We start from the raw sequence: 22,259 nt of genomic DNA on the forward strand, positions 1-22,259 counted from the left end.
TGCAATGAAGATTACATTATCGCAGGTAAGAGAAATGTGGGGTCGTGTTTTGGGCATCTGCAGAAAGACTGGATGAATAATTGATATTAATTAATTTTAATTGCTTTGTCTCATTATATTCAGGTGATGGTAATATTGGACAAGTCAGATCCCAGGATGGAATCTGGCTTGATAGCCCATGAGTTTTATTTTTGCAATTTGGCTACCATAGGACAATATCCAAAAGTTGCTGCCAACTTATTTTAACAAAAGGACATCAAGGTTTATTTTGCATAAAAGGAAAAGGAACACAACTTACTTAACATTATCGAAACATTATTCGAAATAGACTTAGTACAAATATCATCAATAAAGATTCAACCGTTTGGCCTGTTTCCACACTGTAAGTAATCTAATCTAATCAAACCGTTTATCCCTGAACAATGACCTTACAGATACTTAACCTTCAGTATTGGGTCACTCTGTTTAAAACCCCTATTTCGGTTGGCATAGCTATAGTTGGTTTATTTCCAGTAAACATCAGCATTTACTCAGTGCTAGCTTCTTCAGCAAATTTCTTTTCATGTACTCCTTTACAAATTACTAACGGCTCACTTGTTTCTTAATGTGAGTTCCTTAAATCCCTCTTCCATAGCCTTATGTTTCTGAAGCTTCTCAGGACTTCCTTCTCCAGCCCTGACCATTATGGAAACTGTTAAGTTTCACTGCTGCTTTTTCACTCTGAAAAAAATCCTACATACATACACTTGAAGGAAACCTTCACACTTACGGAACTTCTGAATCATTCTCTCTCAAACAGGAAGCTTTCTGTAACTGTCTCCCTGTGTCACAGAGCACTTTGTTTCTTGGAAACAGGCCTCAAATAAAAACCAAAAGAGCTGAAGGTGTTGTAAATCAGAAACACAAACAGAAATAGCTGGAAAAGCTCAGCAGGTCTGGCAGCATCTATGAAGAGAAATCAGAGTGAACATTTTGGCTCAAGTGACCTTTTCTCAGTTACCCGGCTGGGGTTTTCCAGCCATTTCTGTTTTTGCTTTTGTTTTCTCTTTTTTACTTTTTCTTTTACTATCTACCTGAAGAATTTCTTTAAAATGTCATTTAAATGCAAATGAACATGAGACAATCTGGCACAACTAACAGAACTCAAATTAAATTAAAATTTCCTTAGCAGCTTAAAAACATAAAGCCATTATAATCTCAGGTGAGGTTAAGACCTTCATGACACCTCAATTGGTAGAGGAATTGAACCTTGAATTGTTGGCCTCACTCTATTGACCAGCATTTACCCAACAGAGCTAACCTTTGTAACGTGCACACTAGTGAAATACAAATCAAGCTTAAAGCTATATACAGTTCTATCCACTTCAGAACCCAAGTTTCCAAATAATAATAATCATGACCTTTCACTAGAGTGAGCATTAACTGTGAATTCACATGAACTCCTATATGTAGAAGCAGATTTAAACTGTCTTTGTTGGGCTGGGGATACATGTTTATAGTGTCAATCTGTTGAAACAAAAGCTTAAGCAGTTAAAGAATAGGCCTTAGTTCTATCTTTCATCAGCTACTAGCTACATTGTAATAAATGTGACCAGCATTGATTCTTTTTTAAGTTCATAGTCTGAAAGGAACAATCTCGGATTTTTTTAAAATTCTAGCTATCTGTGGAGAGATTTTTATTGAAGTGCTGACATTTCTCTGTTAATTTGATACTGGAAAAGAGACGTCATAAAATCAAAGGCGAAATCATTGTGAAGAGAACCAGTGCAATTGAATTATGCTAAGTTTATTTGGCTTGATCACACTTACGAGGAATTTAAAACATATTATGCTATGGAGGACTATTTACTCTTGTATTACAATTCCGTTATTAGTTCTGGGAGTCATAAAATATGCAGTTGTGTTTGTGTGCCATGGAAATATTCATAATTTTGTGTTAGCGATGATGATGGCAGTAAAGAGATATACAAATTAGAAAAGTGCTTGATTGCTGACATTCTTCAGAGTACAATAAATATTCAAATGTGATTAATTTTAATTTTAATTTCCCAACAATAAAAAAAATCCTGTTATTGTCACCCAGAAATATTGGAATTGTATGATTGTTTAATACAGCTTAATTATAACCATGATGTTCATTACACTATCTCTCCAGCTTGAAGTTCAAACTTGTCTAATCCTGTTAGTCACCTTCCTAACTAAAAGGAAGTGGAGTGGAGTTATTGTGAGCAGTGGAGAGGATTTGATCCCTATGTTACAACTTAAGTATTGGGTGAATGACAGGTGTCTTCTCTCTAGGGTGGGAGATTTCAAAACTAGGTGACATATTTTTAAGGTGAGAGGTGAAAGATTTAAAAAAGATATGAGGGTAATTTGTTTTATACCGAGGGTGGTTTGTATGTGGAATGAACTTCCGTAGGAAGTGGTGGATGCATGTTTAAAAGACATTTAGATAAATACACGAATGAGAAATGTTTGGAGGGATATGGGCCAAGAGCAGGCAGGTGGGATTAGTTTAGTTTGGGATTATGGTCAGCATGGACTGGTTGGACCGAAGAGTTTGTCTTTCAGTGCTGTAAGACTCTATGGATTAATGTTTGTGAGTTCTCATGGAATAGGGACTGAGAAACAAGGTAATTTTAAAAATAAATGAATCAAATAGTTCCTATTTTAAATATCGTACGCAGGATTCTGCAATCCACAATGAAGCAACAAAAATCACTTTTTATCTTTAAAAACACAGTCCACAAAACCTGATGATCTTGGTGCAAGAATTTACCCTTATGATTATTTTGAATTTGTTGTCGAACAGGGTAAACAGCCAGTCAAATAGAAATATTGTTACCAACTACAAACCAGAAAGTAAAGTACATTGAATCCTGTCAATTTTAAATATTACATTTTACAGACAGTGAAATAATCCAATGAGACTGGTATCCCAACACCAAGGTACCCTTTATTTACACATGAGCAGTCCTTGACTTTAGTACTGCCTCTTCAGAATCAGATATCAGAGCATCAGTATCCTTTTTGTCTGTCAGTCAGGGCTCTCTGATTGGACCAGGTTAACAGCCCTAATCAGGGAACTCATTATCAATGATGTCCAGCTGGGTGACCTCAGTCAAATTTCTACAAATACGAAAAGAAATGGTTAGAAAATATGTGTGGAGTTAGAAGCTGAAATATCATAAATAAACTCTAAAAGATGTATTTTAAAGCCCTTGTAAAAGTTTCATTTTTTGAATGAGGTAACTGCATTGTTCCATCTATATAATTACTACTAACCAACATTATTCATCCTGAAGAAGAAATTTTATGTTTATTGAAAATCAGATTTCTCTGTAATGCTTAGGGATTGACTCTGGGTGGACCTCAACAGTGCTTACTTTGGAGGAAGCAAAAATCACTGACTTCATCTTTTGGATGTCTATGTTTAACTGCTTACCTGTGGACTCCAGAAGTGCTGTCAATTTTAGGTAATAATAGACAGTGAACTCAGATAGTTTACCTCAATACTACTGCAAAAAAAAGGGGCTGTGCTTTCTTAACTACTTTCGGGAATGTAAATGATTCTGACTTAAGATGCTTAATACTGGAAATTAAATTTCAAGTTTCCTTGAGATTTCCACAATTCTCCTTTGAGACCGGATAAAAATTTGGAGGGATCAATGAATTCAGTTAAATCCCTAATATTTTAGATAGCTCACTGCAAGATTGGGATTGATGATCTGCATGACATTTCTTGCTTCTTGTTTTTTTGTGTTCTTTCATTGATAGTAACAATGGAAATGGTGTGTCATTCTTTCTCGTGAAGGCGTAGAGTTAAGGTTGATTTTGTTTGTGCGGGGTCTCCATCACTCTCCCTATTCCCTCATTACAAAGGTTACATTTACTGGGATGGCACAGCTGGAAAACTTGAATCTATTCCTCACCTCAGAAAACACATTTAAACAAACTGTCAAGAACTTCAAGACTTCTTTTTCCTCTTATTAGGGCCAATGTCATTCCTGCAGAAGAGGATAGTTCCAGTTATAAAATTCATTCAATGCAGAATGTGCAGTGGCCATATGTGCAAGAGATGGAACAATATCCACATATCCCAGAACATTACAATTGCACATATTGGAGCCAACGACATAAGAAGGGAAAAGGTTGACATTCTGAATGGAGATTACAGAGAGTTAGGCAGGAATTTAAAAAAGGGGGTCCTTAAGAGTAGTAATATCTGAAGATTACTCCCAGTGCTATGAGCTAGTGAGGGCAGGAAAAGGAGGTTAGAACAGATGAATGCATAGCTGAGGAGCTGGTGTATGGGAGAAGGATTCACATTTTTGGATCATTGGAATCTCTTTTGGGATAGAAGTGACCTGTACAAGAAGGACGGATTGCACCTAAATCGGAAGGGGACTAATATACCGGCAGGGAAGTTTGCTAGAGCTACTTTTGAGGATTTAAACTAGTAAGGTGGGGGTGGGGGGTGGTTAGGGGGCCCAGGGAGATAGTGAGGAAAGAGGTCAATCTGAGACTGGTACAGTTGAGAATAGACGCGAGTCAAACAGTCAGAGCAGGCAGGGACAAGGTAGGACTAATAAATTAAACTGAATATATTTCAATGCAAGAGGCCTAACAGGGAAGGCAGATGAACTTAGGGCATAGTTAGGAACATGGGACTGGGATACCATAACAATTACAGAAACATGACTCAGGGATGGGCAGGACTGCCAGCTTAATTTTCCAGGATACAAATGCGACAGAAATTATAGAAAGGGAGGCAAGAGAGGAGGGGAGTGACGTTTTTGATAAGCGATAGCATTACAGCTGTACTGAGGGAGGACATTCCTGGAAATACATCCAGGGAAGTTATTTGGGTGGAACTGAGAAATAAGAAAGAGATGATCACCTTATTGGGTTTGTATTATAGATCCCGTAATAGTCAGAGGGAAATTGAGAAACAAACTTGTAAGGAGATCTCAGCTATCTGTAAGAATAATAGAGTGGTTATGGTAGGGGATTTTAACTTTCCAAACATAGACTGGACTGCCATAGCATTAAGGGTTCAAATGGAGAGGAATTTATTAAGTGTGTACAAGACAAATTTCTGATTCAGCATGTGGATGTACCTACTAGAGAAGGTGCAAAACTTGACATACTCTTGGGAAATAAGGCAGGGCAGATGTCTGAGGTGTCAGTGTGGGAGCACTTTGGTGCCAGCGACCATAATTCTATTAGATTTAAAATAGTGATGGAAAAGAATAGCCCAGATCTAAATGTTGAAGTTCTAAATTGGAGAAAGGCCAATTTTGACAGTATTAGGCAAGAACTTTCAAAAACTGACTGGGGGTAGATGTTCGCAGGTAAAGGGACGACTGGAAAATGGGAAGCCTTCAGGAATGAGATAACGAGAATCCAGAGAAAATATATTCCTGTTACAGTGAAAGGAAAGGCTGGTAGGTATAGGGAATGCTGGATGACTAAAGAAATTGAGGAGAAAGTGAGGACTGCAGATGCTGGAGATCAGAGCTGAAAATGTGTTGCTGGAAAAGCGCAGCAGGTCAGGCAGCATCCAAGGAACAGGAGAATCGACGCTTCGGGTATAAGCCCTTCTTCAGGAATGAGGAAAGTGTGTCCAGCAGGCTAAGATAAAAGGTAGGGAGGAGGGACTTGGGGGGAGAGGCATTGAAAATGCGATAGGTGGAAGGAGGTCAAGGTGAGGGTGATAGGCTGGAGTGGGGTGGGGGGGCGGAGAGGTTAGGAAGAAGATTGCAGGTTAGGAAGGCGGTGCTGAGTTCGAGGGATTTGACTGAGACAAGGTGGGGGGAGGGGAAATGAGGAAACTGGAGAAATCTGAGTTCATCCCTTGTAGTTGGAGGGTTCCTAGGCGGAAGATGAGGCACTCTTCCTCCAACTGTCGTGTTGCTATGGTTTGGCGATGGAGGAGTCCAAGGACCTGCATGTCCTTGGTGGAGTGGGAGGGGGAGTTGAAGTGTTGAGCCACGGGGTGGTTGGATTGGTTGATCCAGTTGTCCCAGAGGTGTTCTCTGAACCGTTCCGCAAGTAGGTGGCCTGTCTCTCCAATATAGAGGAGGCCACATCGGGTGCAGCGGATGCAATAGATGATGTGTGTGGAGGTGCAGGTGAATTTGTGGCGGATATGGCCTTGGAGGGAAGTAAGGGGGGAGGTGTGGGCGCAAGTTTTGCATTTCTTGCGGTTGCAGGGGAAGGTGCCGGGAGTGGAGGTTGGGTTGGTGGGGGGTGTGGACCTGACGAGGGAGTCACGGAGGGAGTGGTCTTTTCGGAACACTGATAGGGGAGGGGGCGGAAATATATCCCTGGTGGTGGGGTCCGTTTGGAGGTAGCGGAAATGACGGCGGATGATACGCTGTACATGGAGGTTGGTGGGGTGGTAGGTGAGGACCAGTGGGGTTCTGTCCTTGTGGCGGTTGGAGGGGTGGGGCTCAAGGGCAGAGGAGCAGGAAGTGGAAGAGATGCGGTGGAGGGCATTGTCGACCATATCTGGGGGGAAATTGCGGTCCTTGAAGAAGGAGGCCATCTGGGTTGTACGAGGGTTTGGTTAAGAAAAAGAAGGAAGCATATGTAAGGTACAGGCAGGATAGATCGAGTGAATCCTTAGAAGAGTATAAAGGCAGTAGGAGTATATTTAAGAGGGAAATTGGGATGGCAAAATGGGCAGCACGGTGGCACAGTGGTTAACACTGCTGCCTCATAGCGCCAGAGACCCGGGTTCAATTCCTGCCTCAGGCGACTCTCTGTGTGGAGTTTGCAAAATCTCCCCGTGTCTGCGTGGGTTTCCTCTGGGTGCTCCGGTTTCCTCCCACAATCCAAAAATGTGCAAGTAAGGTGAATTGGCCATGCTAAATTGCCCGTAGTGTTAGGTGAAGGGGTAAATGTAGAGGAATGGGTCTGGGTGGGTTGCGCTATGCGGGTCGGCAGGTCGGTGTGGATTTGTTGGGCTGAAGGGCCTGTTTCCACGCTGTAAGTAATCTAATCTAATCTAAAAAGGGGACATGAGAGATAGCTTTGGCAAATAGAATTAAGGAGAATCCAAAGGGTTTTTACAAATACATTAAGGACATAAGGGTAACTAGGAAGAGAACAGGGCCCCTCAAAGATCAGCAAAGTGGCCTTTGTGTGGAGCCACAGAAAATGGGGGAGATACTAAACAAGTATTTTACATCAGTATTTACTGTGGAAAAGGATATGGAAGATATAGACTGTCGGGAAATAGATGGTGACACCTTGCAAAATGTCCATATTATAGAGGAGGAAGTGCTGGATGTCTTGAAATGCATAAAAGTGGATAAATCCCCATGACCTGATCAGGTGTACCCAAGAACCCCGTGGGAAGCTAGAGAAGTGATTGCTGGGCCTCTTGCTCAGATATTTGTATCATCGATAGTCACAGGGGAGGTGCCGGAAGACTGGAGGTTGGCTAACATGGTGCCACTATTTAAGAAGGGTGGTAATGACAAGCCAGGGAAGTATAGACCAGAGAGCCTGACGTCATTTGTGGGCAAGTTGTTGGAGGGAATCCTGAGGGACACGATGTACATGTATTTGGAAAGGCAAGGACTGATTAGAGATAGTCAGCATGGCTTTGTGTGTGGGAAATCATGTCTCACAAACTTGATTGAGTTTTTTGAAGAAGTAACAAAGAGGATTGATGAGGGCAGAGCAGTAGATGTGATCTATATAGACTTCAGTAAGGGGTTCGACAAGGTTCCCCATGGGAGACTGATTAGCAAGGTTAGATCTCATGGAACGCAGGGAGAACTAGCCATTTGGATACAGAACTGGCTCAAAGGTACAAGACAGAGGGTGGTGGTGGAGGGTTATTTCTCAGACTGGAGGCCTGTGACCAGTGGAGTGCCACAAGAAATTGCACTGGGTCCTCTACTTTTTGTCATTTACATAAATGATTTGGATGCGAGCATAAGAGGTACAGTTAGTACGTTTGCGGGTGACACCAAAATTGGAGGTGTAGTGGACAGCGAACAGGATGACCTCAAATTACAACAGGATCTGGACCAGATGGGCCAGTGGGCTGAGAAATGGCAGATGGAGTTTAATTCAAATAAATGCGAGGTGCTGCATTTTGGGAAAGCAAATCTTAGCAGAACTTATACACTTAATGGTAAGGTCCTAGGGAGTGTTGCTGAACAAAAAGACCATGGAGTGCAGGTTCATAGCTCCTTGAAAGTGGAGTCGCAGGTAGATAGGACAGTGAAGAAGGTGTTTGATATGCTTTCTTTTCTTGTTCAGAGTATTGAGTACAGGAGTTGGGAGATCATGTTGCGGCTGTATAGGACATTAGTTAGGCCACGGTTGGAATATTGCGTGCAATTCTGGTCTCCTTCCTAAGTTTACAAGGATGTTGCCAGTGTTGGAGAATTTGAGCTACAGGGAGAGGCTAAACAGGCTGGGGCTGTTTTCCCTGGAGCATCGGAGGGGGTGACCCTATAGAGGTTTACAAAATTATGAGGGGCATGGATAGGATAAATAGATAAATTCTTTTCCCTGGGGTCAGGGAGTCCAGAACTAGAGGGCATAGGTTTAGGGTGAGAGGGGAAAGTTATAAAAGGGACCTAAGGGGCAACTTTTTTACCCAGAGGGTGGTACATTTATGGAATGAGCTGCCAGAGGAAGTGGTGGAGGCTGGTACAATTGCAACATTTAAGAGGCATTTGGATGGGTATATGAATAGGAAGAGTTTGGAGGGATATGGGCCGGGTGCTGGCAGGTGGGACTAGATTGGGTTGGGATATCTGGTCAGCATGAACGGGTTGGATTGAACAGTCTGTTTCCATGCTGTACATCTCTATGACTCTAACTGTTACACTGATTTGATTTAGAACTGTGTCTTTAATTTACAGTAAAATGAAGGAGATTGTGTGGTTGTTTCTGAAGTCTGTCTGACAGAAACAATGGATGGCCTGATTGTTAAAGATTGAAGGCCTTCCAGGTTGTTTTCCTGGGGAGAGTTTTCCAAGGGTTTGCACTTGAAGAACAAGCCAACAGTGTGTTTGCAGTGGATTTACTGAGAGTCTCCAACAACCCAGAACAATATTGAGTGTGTGGGGCCACAATCAGTTCTATTTTAACCTATTTTCTTCCACTTCAAAAGAGATTTGGGTTTTCAGAGATGGCTAATCAGCATTTCTAACTGCATACAAAACCAATGTGATTCATGTTGCCATCAAGATTGGCTTTGAGTGGGAAATGATTTGAAACTGAAGACTCTCAAACAAGATTCACCTGTTTGATTCCAGGAGATGGAAGACTGCTACAGCTGAGAGAATGCTGTAATCCATCATGCAGAGATGGGGGAGAGAAAGGCACTTGTGCTTCACAAGTAGGGCAGGCACTCCTTACAAGTCAGGTGCTGAAAGTGGAGAAAGTATGTCATTCAAACACATGGAAAGTATAGTCTTAGACCCCAGTGCCAGATACCAAAAATAAAAATTCAGATTCACCCATTGAAACAGACAACTAGGATGTATACCAGACTGTTCAGGCAGCATCCAAGGAGCTTCGAAATCGACGTTTCGGGCAAAAGCAGTGAGCCTGAAGCATGGAGAGATAAGCTAGAGGAGGGTGGGGGTGTGGAGAAAGTAGCATAGAGGACAATGGGTGAGTGGGGGAGGTGATGAAGGTGATAGGTCAGTGAGGAGAGGGTGGAGTGGATAGATGGAAAAGGAGATAGGCAGGTAGGACAAGTCTGGACAAGTCATGGGGACAGTGCTGAGCTGGAAGTTTGAAACTAGGGTGAGGTGGGGGAAGGGGAAATGAGGAAACTGTTGAAGTCCACATTGATGCCCTGGGGTTGAAGTGTTCCGAGGCGGAAGATGAGGCGTTCTTCCTCCAGGTGTCTGGTGGTGAGGGAGCGGCGGTGAAGGAGGCCCAGGACCTCCATGTCCTCGGCAGAGTGGGAGGGGGAATTGAAATGTTGGGCCGCGGAGCGGTTTGGTTGATTGCTGCGGGTGTCCCGGAGATGTTCCCTAAAGCGCTTTGCTAGGAGGCGCCCAGTCTCCCCAATGTAGAGGAGACCGCATCGGGAGCAACGGATACAATAAATGATATTAGTGGATGTGCAAGTAAAACTTTGATGGATGTGGAAGGCTCCTTTAGGGCCTTGGATAGAGGTGAGGGAGGAGGTATGGGCACAGGTTTTACACTAATCCAGAATCTGGTTTCCAGCATCTGCAGTCATTGTTTTTACCTTGTATACTGTTTCAGCTCTAACATAGAGGATTGGCTAACTCATAGAAGGCAGAGAGTTGGATAAAGGGGCATTTTCAGGATGGCAGCCTATAATTAGTGGAGTGCCAAAGGGATCAGTGCCAGGGTCATAAGTATTAACAATGTATATTAATGATTGGATGGTGGAAGTATTTGTACAATTACCAAGTTTGCAATGACACAAAATTAGGTGGGAAGGCCTAATCTTCATGAATGTAGATTTCTCCAGCTTCCTCATTGCCGCTACCCCCACCTTATCTCAGTCCCAACCCCCGGATTCAGCACCGCCCTCTTGACCTGCAATCTTCTTCCCGACCTCTCCGCCCCCACCCCCTCTCCGGCCTATCACCCTCACCCTCACCTCCTTCCACCTATCGTATTCACAGCGCCCCTCCCCCAAATCCCCCCCCCGCCTACCTTTTATCTCAGCCTGCCTGGCACACCAGCCTCATTCCTGAAGAAGGCCTTATGCCCGAAACGTCGATTCTCCTGCTTCTCAGATGCTGCCTGGCCTGCTGTGTTTTTCCAGCATCACATCTTTCAACTCTGGTCTCCAGCATCTGCAGTCCTCACTTTCTCTTATACAATGTACAAGTCAGACCATAGCTGTAAAACTGAAAGCAGTTTTGGCCCTCATACCTATGGAAAGATATAGCGACATTGAAGGAAGTCCAGAAGTTGTTAATTTGGTTGATCCTGAGTCTGGAGGGATTTTCTCATGAGGAGAGATTGTGTAGATTGGGCTTGTACTAGTTGGAGTTTATAAGAATGAGTCTACACTATAAAGAACAATACAAGATTCTCAGAAAGATTTAGAGGGTAGATGCAGAGAGATTGTTTTGCTTTGTGAGAGTCAAAGAAGAGAGGGTACAGTTTCCATAAGGAGTTACCCATTAAAACAGAGGTGAGGAAGATTTTTGTTTTCTCTGAGGGTAGTAGATCTGTAGAATTTCTTGCCGCAGAGGGCTGTTGAGGCTGGGACATTGTGTATTCAAGTTCGAAACAGACAAATTGCTAATCAGTAAGGAAATCAAGGATTATAGGGGAAAAAGCAGGAAAATGAAATTGAGGATTATCAGATCTCAATGAATGGCGAAGATGACTTAATGGGTCAAATGGTTTAGTTCCTCTGCTACATCTTATTGCCTTATGATCTTATGGCTTGCTGAAATAAAGATTGAAAATCATATTCCTGACCTCACATGCCCTTTAACAAACTCCTTAAAGAACCTAATGGCCTGGACTTGGCAGCAAGGAGGTTCCTAGTACCCTTCACACAGCTGGCCCTTTGAAATTTAAATCTGTCTGCGATGCATGGGGATTCTGACATGACCTCCAACACTATTCTGTCTTGGGTACTGACCAGACAGGCACTTGAAAATCTCACTCCAGGACACTAATCCTTGACAGTTTATCCATCCTCTGAGAGAAGTACTGCCCTGAGATCATTTACATCCATTTGAGAATGTTGAAGGGTCCTTGGTTTCATGTCTCATTCAAAAGATGATGCCTCTACCGATGCAGAACTCCCTCAGTATTGCACTTGAGTCTTAACCTAAGTTGTTCTCTCAGGTCCTGAACTGGGACTTGAACCTGTAGCCTCTTGACTTAGAGGCAAGAATGCCTAAGGTTGACACATCATATATAATTTAAAAACACTCAAAAGGGATCTTGCGCTGCACCCCCTGTGAAATGATTCATAATTTACCATAAAGTCATCAACCTGAAACATGGACTCTGTTTCTTTCCATTGACACTGAGTTTTTACAGCAAGTTTTATTCTTTTTTCAAGTTTCCAACGTCCACAGTATGTTGCTTTTGTCATAAATCTGCTCGATTGTTGTCAGTTCAATTTCGATCTTGCCCTAGCACAGAGAATTTACTACTTCAAAGGGAGCCATTTAGTGTCCCTGTAGGAACCATTAATATTGGAGATCACAGAGGAAGCATGGATTTAAACAGTGCCAAACTCATATTTTTCAAAAACTGGACTTTCTGTGGCAGTGTGAATAACATACTGGGGAGAAGGTTCCCAGGCTCTAAACAACATGGGTAATGGCAAGAAATTTTGGGAAAATCTGGTGAGAATTCCAGTGAGGCCCCTTGCAGCATGGAGACTGACAAGTTGTAATGTCACTGCTGTCGGGTCAAAAAATCATTCTAGTGAGGGGCAAGAAGCCTATTAATGGGGATTATCATTCATTCTCATCCACATTGCTACCAAGTACATCCTCATTAATATGGAGGTTTTCATTCTTCTGAATGCCATAGTCCTATGTCAGCATGACACTTGCACCATGTATCAACTGTCTGCTCCTCAGTACACTGCATATGCATCCACTGAATGGTTGTAAAGGAACATTTTAAGGGAGTAGTCCCCAGTCAAGTTAAAGGAATCAAGATACAGGGAATATGGATACAGTAGGCCAAGAGCAGCCTCAAGTCTCAGGGTCAGTGGTCAGTAACTGTGCTGTCTAGGCAATGAGTCATGTCTGCCTTACGTCTAATGCATTCTTGGACTTATGGGAAGACAGTCGACAGAGGAGCATGACAATGATTAGTTAGGGTCTGGTCGCTCATCATCCTGCGCTGTCTGGGTGAGTCAGTCAAGGACATTACTTCGGAGGGTAATACTCAGGCACCAGTGACTCATCCATGCTTTGTATACCTTAGCCATTAGCCTAAAGTCTGCAGATTAATTTCTTCTTCCAAGTGCTCCTGACCACTAGGTGCAAGATAACAAATTATGCTTCTAATTAGTTATTATTTTGTTGCATTTTACTTTAACCACATCACTCTTTAAATTCCAAAAGAACAATTTCATTCATTTACAATTTAGCACAGCATGCTAGCTTATGGCACTCAGTGAAGATAACTAATATCTATGATGCAATACCCTGAAAGATGGGGCATAGTTACCAAAGCAGCAATCCGCTGTCATTTACCCATTAGCTGTTTGGCGTATGGGTCCCTCAACAAGCAATAGAGATTTGACTGTGAAGTGCTCACCAGAAGGTTCTCCCGACTGTAATCTGGTTAACATGCCCATCAATGTCTCAGTGGGTGAGCTGGCAGGGGTACAGGGTATATCCTCTTCTTCAGGGTAGCAAGGGGTATCTCTTACAAGGCAGCCCTTTTGACTGCCACCACCATGGTTATGCTGCATGGACCTGCAGAAGTTGAAAGAGAGAACAACATTTCGAACAAGGATTAGATGTGTCATGTTTTCAATAAAGTCATGGTTGGGATAATGGGAGAGGAGCACAGCAATGAACAATGCTTTGACTTGGTAGGTGGGAGATGGAGGTTTCCACATCTCCACAGGACTGGTCCCAGTCTTTTCCTGCAAGGTCTAAGATCCTACCCTCTCAGAGGCTGAGGGGCCAATTAATCCCCACCACATCAGCTGTCCTAATGCTTCTGACACTATCCTGTGTTGTTTTCTCCTGGAATGAGACAAAGAGAGAGATTGAGTGAGAATGAAGTAGCTGGCACTGCAGTTATTGCCTGTGCAGGTGGGGGAAAGGTGATGAGGTTGCAATGTGTGTAAGTAGGAAACCCAGAGGGCATGCAGGATAAGTGGTGGCTGGGGTTGGGGTAGTGAGAGCAAGTTAGGGATGATGTTACATGCAATAGTAAGAGCAGTAGAGCATGAGCCTTATTTGCGATGTGGCTGCAGTAGCAGAGATTGGGTGAGTGTAAGGTCGCAGGGAGAAGATAGTGGCACTTAGCCTGGCTGTGCTGCAAAAGTCGTGGAGCTGCTACTTGCATTGCTGGCCTTTCTCCGGGGAGAGGAAGGGAAGAGCTGGGTCTGGTTGGGATGGTCTTTGCAGGGTCAGCGCAAATGGCCTCTTTCCACATTGTAGGGATTCTATGATTGTATTTCTGCCAGATGATAATGCAACTGAAGCTGATTTTTAAGCTTCTGCTAGTCAATAATTTGTAAAGAAGGCAATTTACTTGTGTTTTAAGAATGTAATACAGATGGGATTTCTCCTTCCGCAAAGACAGTAGCAGTGTAGCTGGAAGGGCAAATAATCAAGCAGGTTGGCACCACATCCACTTTCAGAGATTAATTTGAGTTTGGGAAAGCTCGGCATTGATTTTCCTGACATGCTGCAAATCATGGTGAATTGCTGACCACTTCCAAGTCTTGTCCTGCCTGAGCTGCAATTACTTCAGTTCCTGATGAAGGGATTATGCCTGAAACATTGACTGTCCTGCTCCTTGGTTGCTGCTGACCTGCTGTGCGTTTCCAGTGCCACACTTTTTGTCCCTGACTCTACAGCATCTGCAGTCCTCACTTTCTCTGAGATGTGACGGAGCCAGACTACCTGATACATAAACTAGGGCAGACAGGCTGCCATCTTTGGTGGGGGGGGGGGGGGGGGGGGGGGGCAACTGTCCCTCAACATGACAGCCCCCTCCCCCTTATCACTTTTGAAATAGCTGTTCCTCCCCCTATCAGTGGCTCTAGAAAGCCCACCCCTAAACATGCAGCACTTACCTTATTCTGATCCAGTATCCTGGGATCCAGGGGCTAGGACAGTCTGGTCAAGCTTTGTAGTTCCAACACAAAGTCTCCAAGCAGCCAATCAGCTACCTGACTGACAGTTGACCTGGTGGGCTTTCTAAATCAGATTGGCCCTGGGTATCCCTTTGCTAAATGTTCCTGCTTTTGGAGTTAGTTGAAAAATAGAAAAATACTTCCCATATTCCTTGACAGCTTGATTAACCTATTGATTTTTGTTCTTATGTTCTTTCCTTTGTGTTAATACTTTGATAATCTTGACAAACAACTTTCAGAGTAAAAATGAACGCTGAAGAAGAGCAGATTTTTAAATGAGGATAGACAATCAGACATCCATTAACTTTTACAGTGCAGAAAGATGCCATTCAGCCCATCACATCTGTACTAGTCAACAAAGATATGACTGTACCAATCGCATTTCCCAGCTTTTAGTCCATAGTCATGGAGGCTACGGCAATATGAGTGAATATCTAATACTGATTAAATGTTACACACTTCTGGCTCAACTGTGCTTTCAGGAAGTGAGTTCCACACTTCCACCACCTTCTAGGTGAAGGAAATTCTCATCACCTCATCTCTTAGCTCTCAACTTGTTACCTTAAGCCCATGAACCCCTGTTATTCATCCTTTCAAACAATGGAAAAGATGCCTCTCTATTCCCCCACCCACACTTATGGCCCTCATGATCGTATACACCTCTATGAGGTCCCCTCTCAATCTTTGCTGGTCTAAAGAGATCTTTTGTCCTAGCTCAAACCCTCCAGCCTGGGCTACATCTTGGTAAATCAGAGACAGAGGAGTTTGAAACACCTAGACTTTAACTTTGCACTAACACACTTCAATAAGTCAACAAAAATAAAGTTGGTCTCTTATCTTTGAAAATCAATCTTAGAACTTTACTGTAACAGCCTTTTCTTTTCCATTTTTGGGATGTTGGTGACAATGCTCATCCCTAATTCTTTTTGCGACATTAAGCTACCTCTCAAACTGGAGGACAGTGAAGATTCTTTCCTAAAGGGCTTCAGAGAATGATAATGGTTTTTGCGGTCACCATTACTGATCATATCATTTTATTGCAAATTTATTTAATCACAATTTAAAATTCTAAAACTGCTGCGCTGGGATTTGAACCTCGTGGATTGCTAGCCAGTAACATGACACTATACTACCACATCTAGACTCATGCATATGTCTATCAAACAATTGAATGCTTCATAGAATTCTTGCAGTGTAGTAGCAAGCAATTCAGCCCATTGACTCTGTACCGCCCCTCCGAAGAACATCCCACCCTAACCCATGCTATCCCTGTAACCCTGGTTTCCCTGTGACTAACCCACCTAGCCTGCACATTTCTGGACATTGTGGGCAATTTAGCATTGCTAATCCACCTAATCTGCACATCTTTGGACTGTGGGAGAGAACAGGAGCAACCAAAGGAAACCCACGCAGACACAGGGAGAATGTACAAACTGCAAACCGGCAGTCACCCAAAGGTGGAATCAAACCCAGGTCCCTGACGCTGTGAGGCAGCAGTGCTAACCATTGAGCCACCGTGCTCCCCCAATGTTGAGATTGTCCCTTTTACCACCTTTCTAAATGTTACATTCCCAAGATTAACACTGTTGGTCCCAGGAGAGAAGCATTCTGAACATGTTTGCTTGACCATCTCAGTTATTGCTGTTATATTTGAATTTGAAATATTTTTTCAACAAGCCAAATGCTACGAGCACTGTGGATTATTAGTGGTACGGTATTGGTAGCATTTTTAGAAGCACTCATGTTGACAGTTGCTGCCTTGGAAACCCAGTGTTTGAGCTACAGTGAATGAAATGTGTGAGAAGCAGTAAAGGGAATAGAACGCTGTTCTCCAGATTACTCTCTGATACCAGGGTAACAATACAAAGCAGGCATTCCACCTTCCAGTTTAAGATCTGGGAGGAATGTGCAGAATGCAACATTCTGCAAAGAGCTAAAGAGCATAGTGATCGTATTAAAAAAAACTGTTTATTTTGCCATTTTTGAGCACATGATGGGATAGAAGATTATAGTAGGGCAGAGGCCCAGGCTATGTTCTGAGGACTCTGTTCAAATCCCATTGCGGCAGCTGGTGCAATTGAATCTCAGTTAATAAATCTGGAACTAAAAGATACTTTTGTCACTGAGACCATCATCAATGGTCATAAAAGACTGTCTACTCCGCTAATGCCCTTTAAGAAAGAATGTCTTCCATCCTTACATAGTCTGGCCTACATGAAAGTCTGTAGCAATGTGGCTGATTTTGAACTATCTTCTGGCCCAACACGTTCACAGCCAATTAGATGTGGACAGCAAATGATGGTCTTGCATGTAATGTAAGGGTCTGAAAGGGTTGATACTGAGGAGTGCCTTAATAACATTCCACTGTGATGATTTCATTCAGAGGGGATAACTGCTCAGAATATTAAAAGAGTAAAACGTACTTTGTAGTCATCAGGGAAATAATGAGGAGTTCATTACTTGTTCTACATAGTGAGAATTACTACAGCCAAACCATTTGACTGCAATATTCTTTTGCTAAATTACTTCATCCTGCTACCCAGACTGTTTTGTTTGCACATACATAATATACAGTTGAGTGGTAGTTTAAAATTATAAAATGAGTCTTAATAATTTGCAAAAAGAAAAGGACATTAAATGACAATAAATGCAGGGTCTCTGTAACAACGTCTTGTATCAACAGGACTTGTACACAGTTTCAATTTGGAATAAACTACATGTTGTTATGGATATGTAGTTTATTGTGTGTTTAAGACATGTACGCTTTTTCCTATTAGACGAGCCAGTGGTTTTCTCCCACCAGGCCCAATGGATCTTAAAGACACCTTGACCCTAAAAGAGGGTAACAACAAATAGATACTGTGTGAGCAATTGTATAGACAGCCTTCCATGATGTGTTGCTAAATGTTACTGATTGTTCATAAAACATCAATGATGTCCAACTCCATGCAGTAATAAAAAAAATTGATTCAGTTGCTTTCAAAATGTGGTGCAGCAGTAGATATGAGCCAAGAGAATATGGTGCCAAAATTCATGGATAAAATACAAATTATAGTTAATTATTTTTTGAAATCCATAGGAAGCTTCATAGATAAATTGGAAAGACAGAAAATTGGGCTAAAATGTGGCCGATGGAAATCAATGTGAGTAAGTGTGTGCTATTAACCCTTGTTATAAAACAACAGCAGTTTTTAATCTGGAAGTGGACTCCGTGTTGTAGCAGGGAAGAGGAATTTGAAAGTGCACTGATTTAGGTGCTGCTTTTCATGGCCATTCTAATCCATTTCATACTGAGTTGAAGTCTTTTTAACAATCTTAAGTCAAATTATTAAGGACAAATTTAACATTGTTCTCATCGCATAATGTTGTCCATAATTTAACACTGTCCTTCAGAGACACCACTGAATTGTTAAACTAGATAGTGGCTACTTGTGTTTGATTTGGACACTTGTCTGAGGATAAGACAATGTTACATTGTTTGAGGACATTAGAGGATTTTTACTTCAAACTTAACAATGAGAGTTGTTGCTGATCATGAAAAGAGTGGAAATTATATTCTGTCCCGCATATTTATGTCTCTCTTAATCACATGTTACTTTCCCTCCATGTTTTACTTTGCTTTTTGTATATGATTTGGCTTTGAATTTGATATTCTAATTATCTCAGTCTATGATGTGGAGATGCTGGTGTTGGACCGGGGTGGACAAAGTTAAAAATCACACAACACCAGATTAAAGTCCAATAGGTTTATTTGGAAGCACTAGCTTTCACAGCGCTGCTCCTTCGTCCTGATGAAGGAGCAGCGCTCAGAAAGCTAGTGCTTCCAAATAAACCTATTGGACTTTAATCTGGTGTTGTGTGATTTTTAACTTTCTCTCAGTCTACACTTTGCTTGTCATTCTTCAATTTGATTTGTTATGAAGGTATACAGTTACTTGTCCTGAATACATAAAGCCCAGGTATCCTGTTGAACATACTCACTGTTTAGCTTTCTAATTAGGACAAGTCCATCACAAAGGTTCATGAAAAGTGTTGAGCGAATGTAACTCTTATGAATGCCTGGCAAGATTTTTTCGCTACTGAGATCAAAACATGGGCCATTGAATTTCTAACCTTTGATGGGGGCAACCAAAATTGTAAATAAAATGCAATGATACCATCCTACTATTTTCTTTTTTGTGATTCGATCATAATACTTCATCTCCCTATCTCTGTACAGGTGACTCACAACACAACTCATAAAGTTATGGTGGTCAAAATCTACAAGCAGGACGTTGACCAGGATGTCATTGTACGGGAGATCAGCCTTCTCCAGAAACTTTCTCATCCTAACATAGTCAGGTAAAATTCAGAGATCTTTGGTGAACTATTCCAAGAAGTTCTTCATTGGAAGCGCACTAAACAATAGCAATTATAACTCTGAATGACATCATTTGGCACAGTATGAGCTATGCAAAAAGTTAGAATCACATGCATGTTTTCACTTCTTCTTATATTGGGGGTGACATTGGCAATTGTCCTTTCTAGTGACCACAGCTTTTATTTTTAACAGCTTGCTGGATCACCTAAGAGGATGTTAGCACCAAAAGCAGAGTGATGCCCTTTCAGGAAAGGACACTATTGAACCAATTAAATTTGACAAAAAAATTCAACAGGTTTAAAGTCACACATTCCTAAATGTTTTGAATTTAATTTCAAAATTTACCAGTTAAAGCAATGTGGCAGACAGTTTGCTGATTTGATGAAGGGTTTGGAAATCTCTTGAGATTAGCCAGTAAGGATTCTTTGAAAGAGACAAATCTGAGGAATCGATGGTTGGACCTAGGACACTACCCTGAGGAACTCCAGAGAGGTCGTTGAGCAAAGATGATTGATCCCTAACAATCCCCAAAATCTTCCTTTATCGAAACTGCTTTATCAGTGATCTTTCTTCCATCATAACGTCAGAACTGGGGGTGTTTGTCGCTGATTGCACAACATTCAGCACCATTTGTGACTCCTCAGATACTGAAGCAGTCATGCTCAAATGCAACATGACCTGGTCAATGCCCAGATTTGAGCTGAGAAGGATCAAGTAACATTTGCAGTGCATAAAGGCATAGCAAAAACCATCTCCAACAAGAGAGAATCTGACCATTGCCCCTTGACATTCACTGATATTACCATCATTGACTGTCCCACTATCAGATTTCTAGGGGATTATACCATTGACCAAAAATTGACTTGAGCCAGCAATACAAATACTATGGCTAGAAGAGTCAGTCAGAAGCTAGGAATTTTGTGGCAAGTAACCCACCTCCTGTCTCCCCAGTCCCTGTCCACCATCTACAAGGCACAAGTTAGGAGTGTAATGAAACGGTCTCTGTTTGCCTGGATGAGTGCAGTTACAACAACACACAAGCTCGTCACCATGCAGGAGATTCGATTGGTATCCCATCCACCACCTTCAACATTCAATCCTTTCACCATCAAGGCGCAGTGACGGCACTGCATTAACTCACCAAGGCTCTTTTAACAGCATCTCACAAACCCACAGCCTCTACCAGTTAGAAGCACATGGGCAGAAGATGAGTGGGAGCACCACCAATAGCAAGTTCCCCACGCTCCAATTCACATACCATTCAGGCTCAGAATGAACTGCTATTTCTTCAATGTCACTAGGTAAAAATTCTGGAATTCTCTTCCTAGCAACACTGTGAGACTCTTTAAGTACAAGGGCTGTAGTGGTTGAAAAAGACACTTAATCACCACCTTCTTAAAGCTAGTAAGGATAATTAACAACTGAAATCTAGCTAGCTTGCTTACATCCCCTGAACAAATAAAGAAAAATCTGATCCAATTGGTTCTGAATGGCTTCACTCCCAAGATTTGCTGTCAAGTCAATGCTACTGAAACAGACAAGTTTCAGGATGACCTTCAAGAGGTCTCAGTTTGATAATAATGAAAACCTATACTCTGAAATGAAATGAAGGTGTCTTTTTGTTTGAAATTCTAATACACTGCCTATGAATAAAAAATTGAATGCCTGATTAAAAAGTTGACATTTCATATTTTGACATTGAAAATGTCCAATTTTCTTATGAAACAATCAAGCTGACAAATGCATTGTAACGTTGACAGTCGATAAAGTTTGTGATAATTCTGCATATTATTGCACACACATTAAAAGTCCCGATAATATTATTACATAACAGTTCAGCTTAGTTTGATAATTACATTTCCTCCTAATTCAGTAAAATGGGTTCTAAAAAGGAAGTAGTATTAAATTAACCAACACACACTTCAAACAGTGAGCTACAATCAAAGAGAAAGCAGATCAGAGACTGGGCCTTCAACTTTAATGTTACGTCTTTGACCTGAGATTTCTTAGTATGTAGCTGCTTGTGGTGAGTGTAGGAACGATGAACTAATCAAATAATCTTACAAACGGATTTACTTTCAAACATTTAGGATCTAAAAGAACATATGAAAGAACTGGAACCAATATGCTCATTCTAAAAGATGAGAGGCTTAACAAACAATCCAGGTCTTTTTCAATATGTAATTTCAGTTACATCATACTGTAAACTTTTGGCATAAATTCTGTGCCTTATGATCTTATATGCCACAACCACTTGATGGAGGAGCAGCGCTCCGAAAGCTATGCTTCCAAATAAACCTGTTGGACAATAACCTGGTGTTGTGTGATTTTTTAACTTTGTACACCCCAATATATCTAAGCAAATCTGGCAAATTATGAATGAGTAATCATGGCACTTTCAGTGCAAGTTCCTATCTTGTAGGAAATGATAACACAGCATTATGAAAGCTCAATAACCTGACCAGAAGTACCAATGACCCCTTCCTTCATTTCACTAGCTGCGAATATATCATTCAGACAGTCCCTTATTCAGCATAGAATGAAGGGCAAGAGGATTAGATAGTGTGAAAAAAATTTGTCTTGACTGTACTGAAACATTGAAGATTGCTTAGCCTATCGTTGGCATGACCCTTTAGTTGACTTGTTATCAAGAATATTGAATACAGAATATCATTGCTAACTAAATCACATTTTATTTATTTGAAGTCTATTATTTAAATGTAATTTAAAAGTTTGAAATCTTAATTTTATAGTTTGCACATGGTTCCTATGTAGCTGATCTTCATTCTCTGATTGACTATTACACTGGTACCAGAAACGTCAAGCATTTCTTAACCTTTTCTTGACATGTTAAAGTTGCTCTTTAAGGCTGATGCTCAAACTGGCCATCTTGGAGAGGCGTGGAGTTGATCAGAAGTGTAGGTCATACAACCTTTGGGCTTGAGTTTTCACATATTAAGCTTCTCAGCTATGGAAGTGAAATAACTATGCAGCAGCCAGTATCCTGTCACCAAGTCACCCTTTATTTACTTGTGCACAGTACGCTGGCTGTGGCTAGCCAGCATAGAGTCAGCC

The 22,259-nt window shown here is 41.7% G+C and overlaps 1 protein-coding gene across 4 annotated transcripts in view; it reads left to right on the plus strand.

Moving 5' to 3' along the window:
• The window catches only part of LOC122564765 (dual specificity testis-specific protein kinase 2), a 103,771-nt gene that overhangs the window by 51,501 nt on the left and 30,011 nt on the right, over positions 1-22,259 (plus strand). For all 4 annotated transcript variants that reach the window (XM_087998502.1, XM_043719953.2, XM_043719952.2 and 1 more), the window contains exon 3: positions 19,044-19,165. In XM_087998502.1, the coding sequence (XP_087854628.1) occupies positions 19,044-19,165 (122 nt within the window). The remainder of the gene's footprint in view (positions 1-19,043; positions 19,166-22,259) is intronic.

This window comes from Chiloscyllium plagiosum, unplaced genomic scaffold, assembly GCF_037043375.1.
Source record: "Chiloscyllium plagiosum isolate Xiang-an unplaced genomic scaffold, Cpla_swu_hap1 HiC_scaffold_21, whole genome shotgun sequence".
NCBI lineage: Eukaryota > Metazoa > Chordata > Chondrichthyes > Orectolobiformes > Hemiscylliidae > Chiloscyllium > Chiloscyllium plagiosum.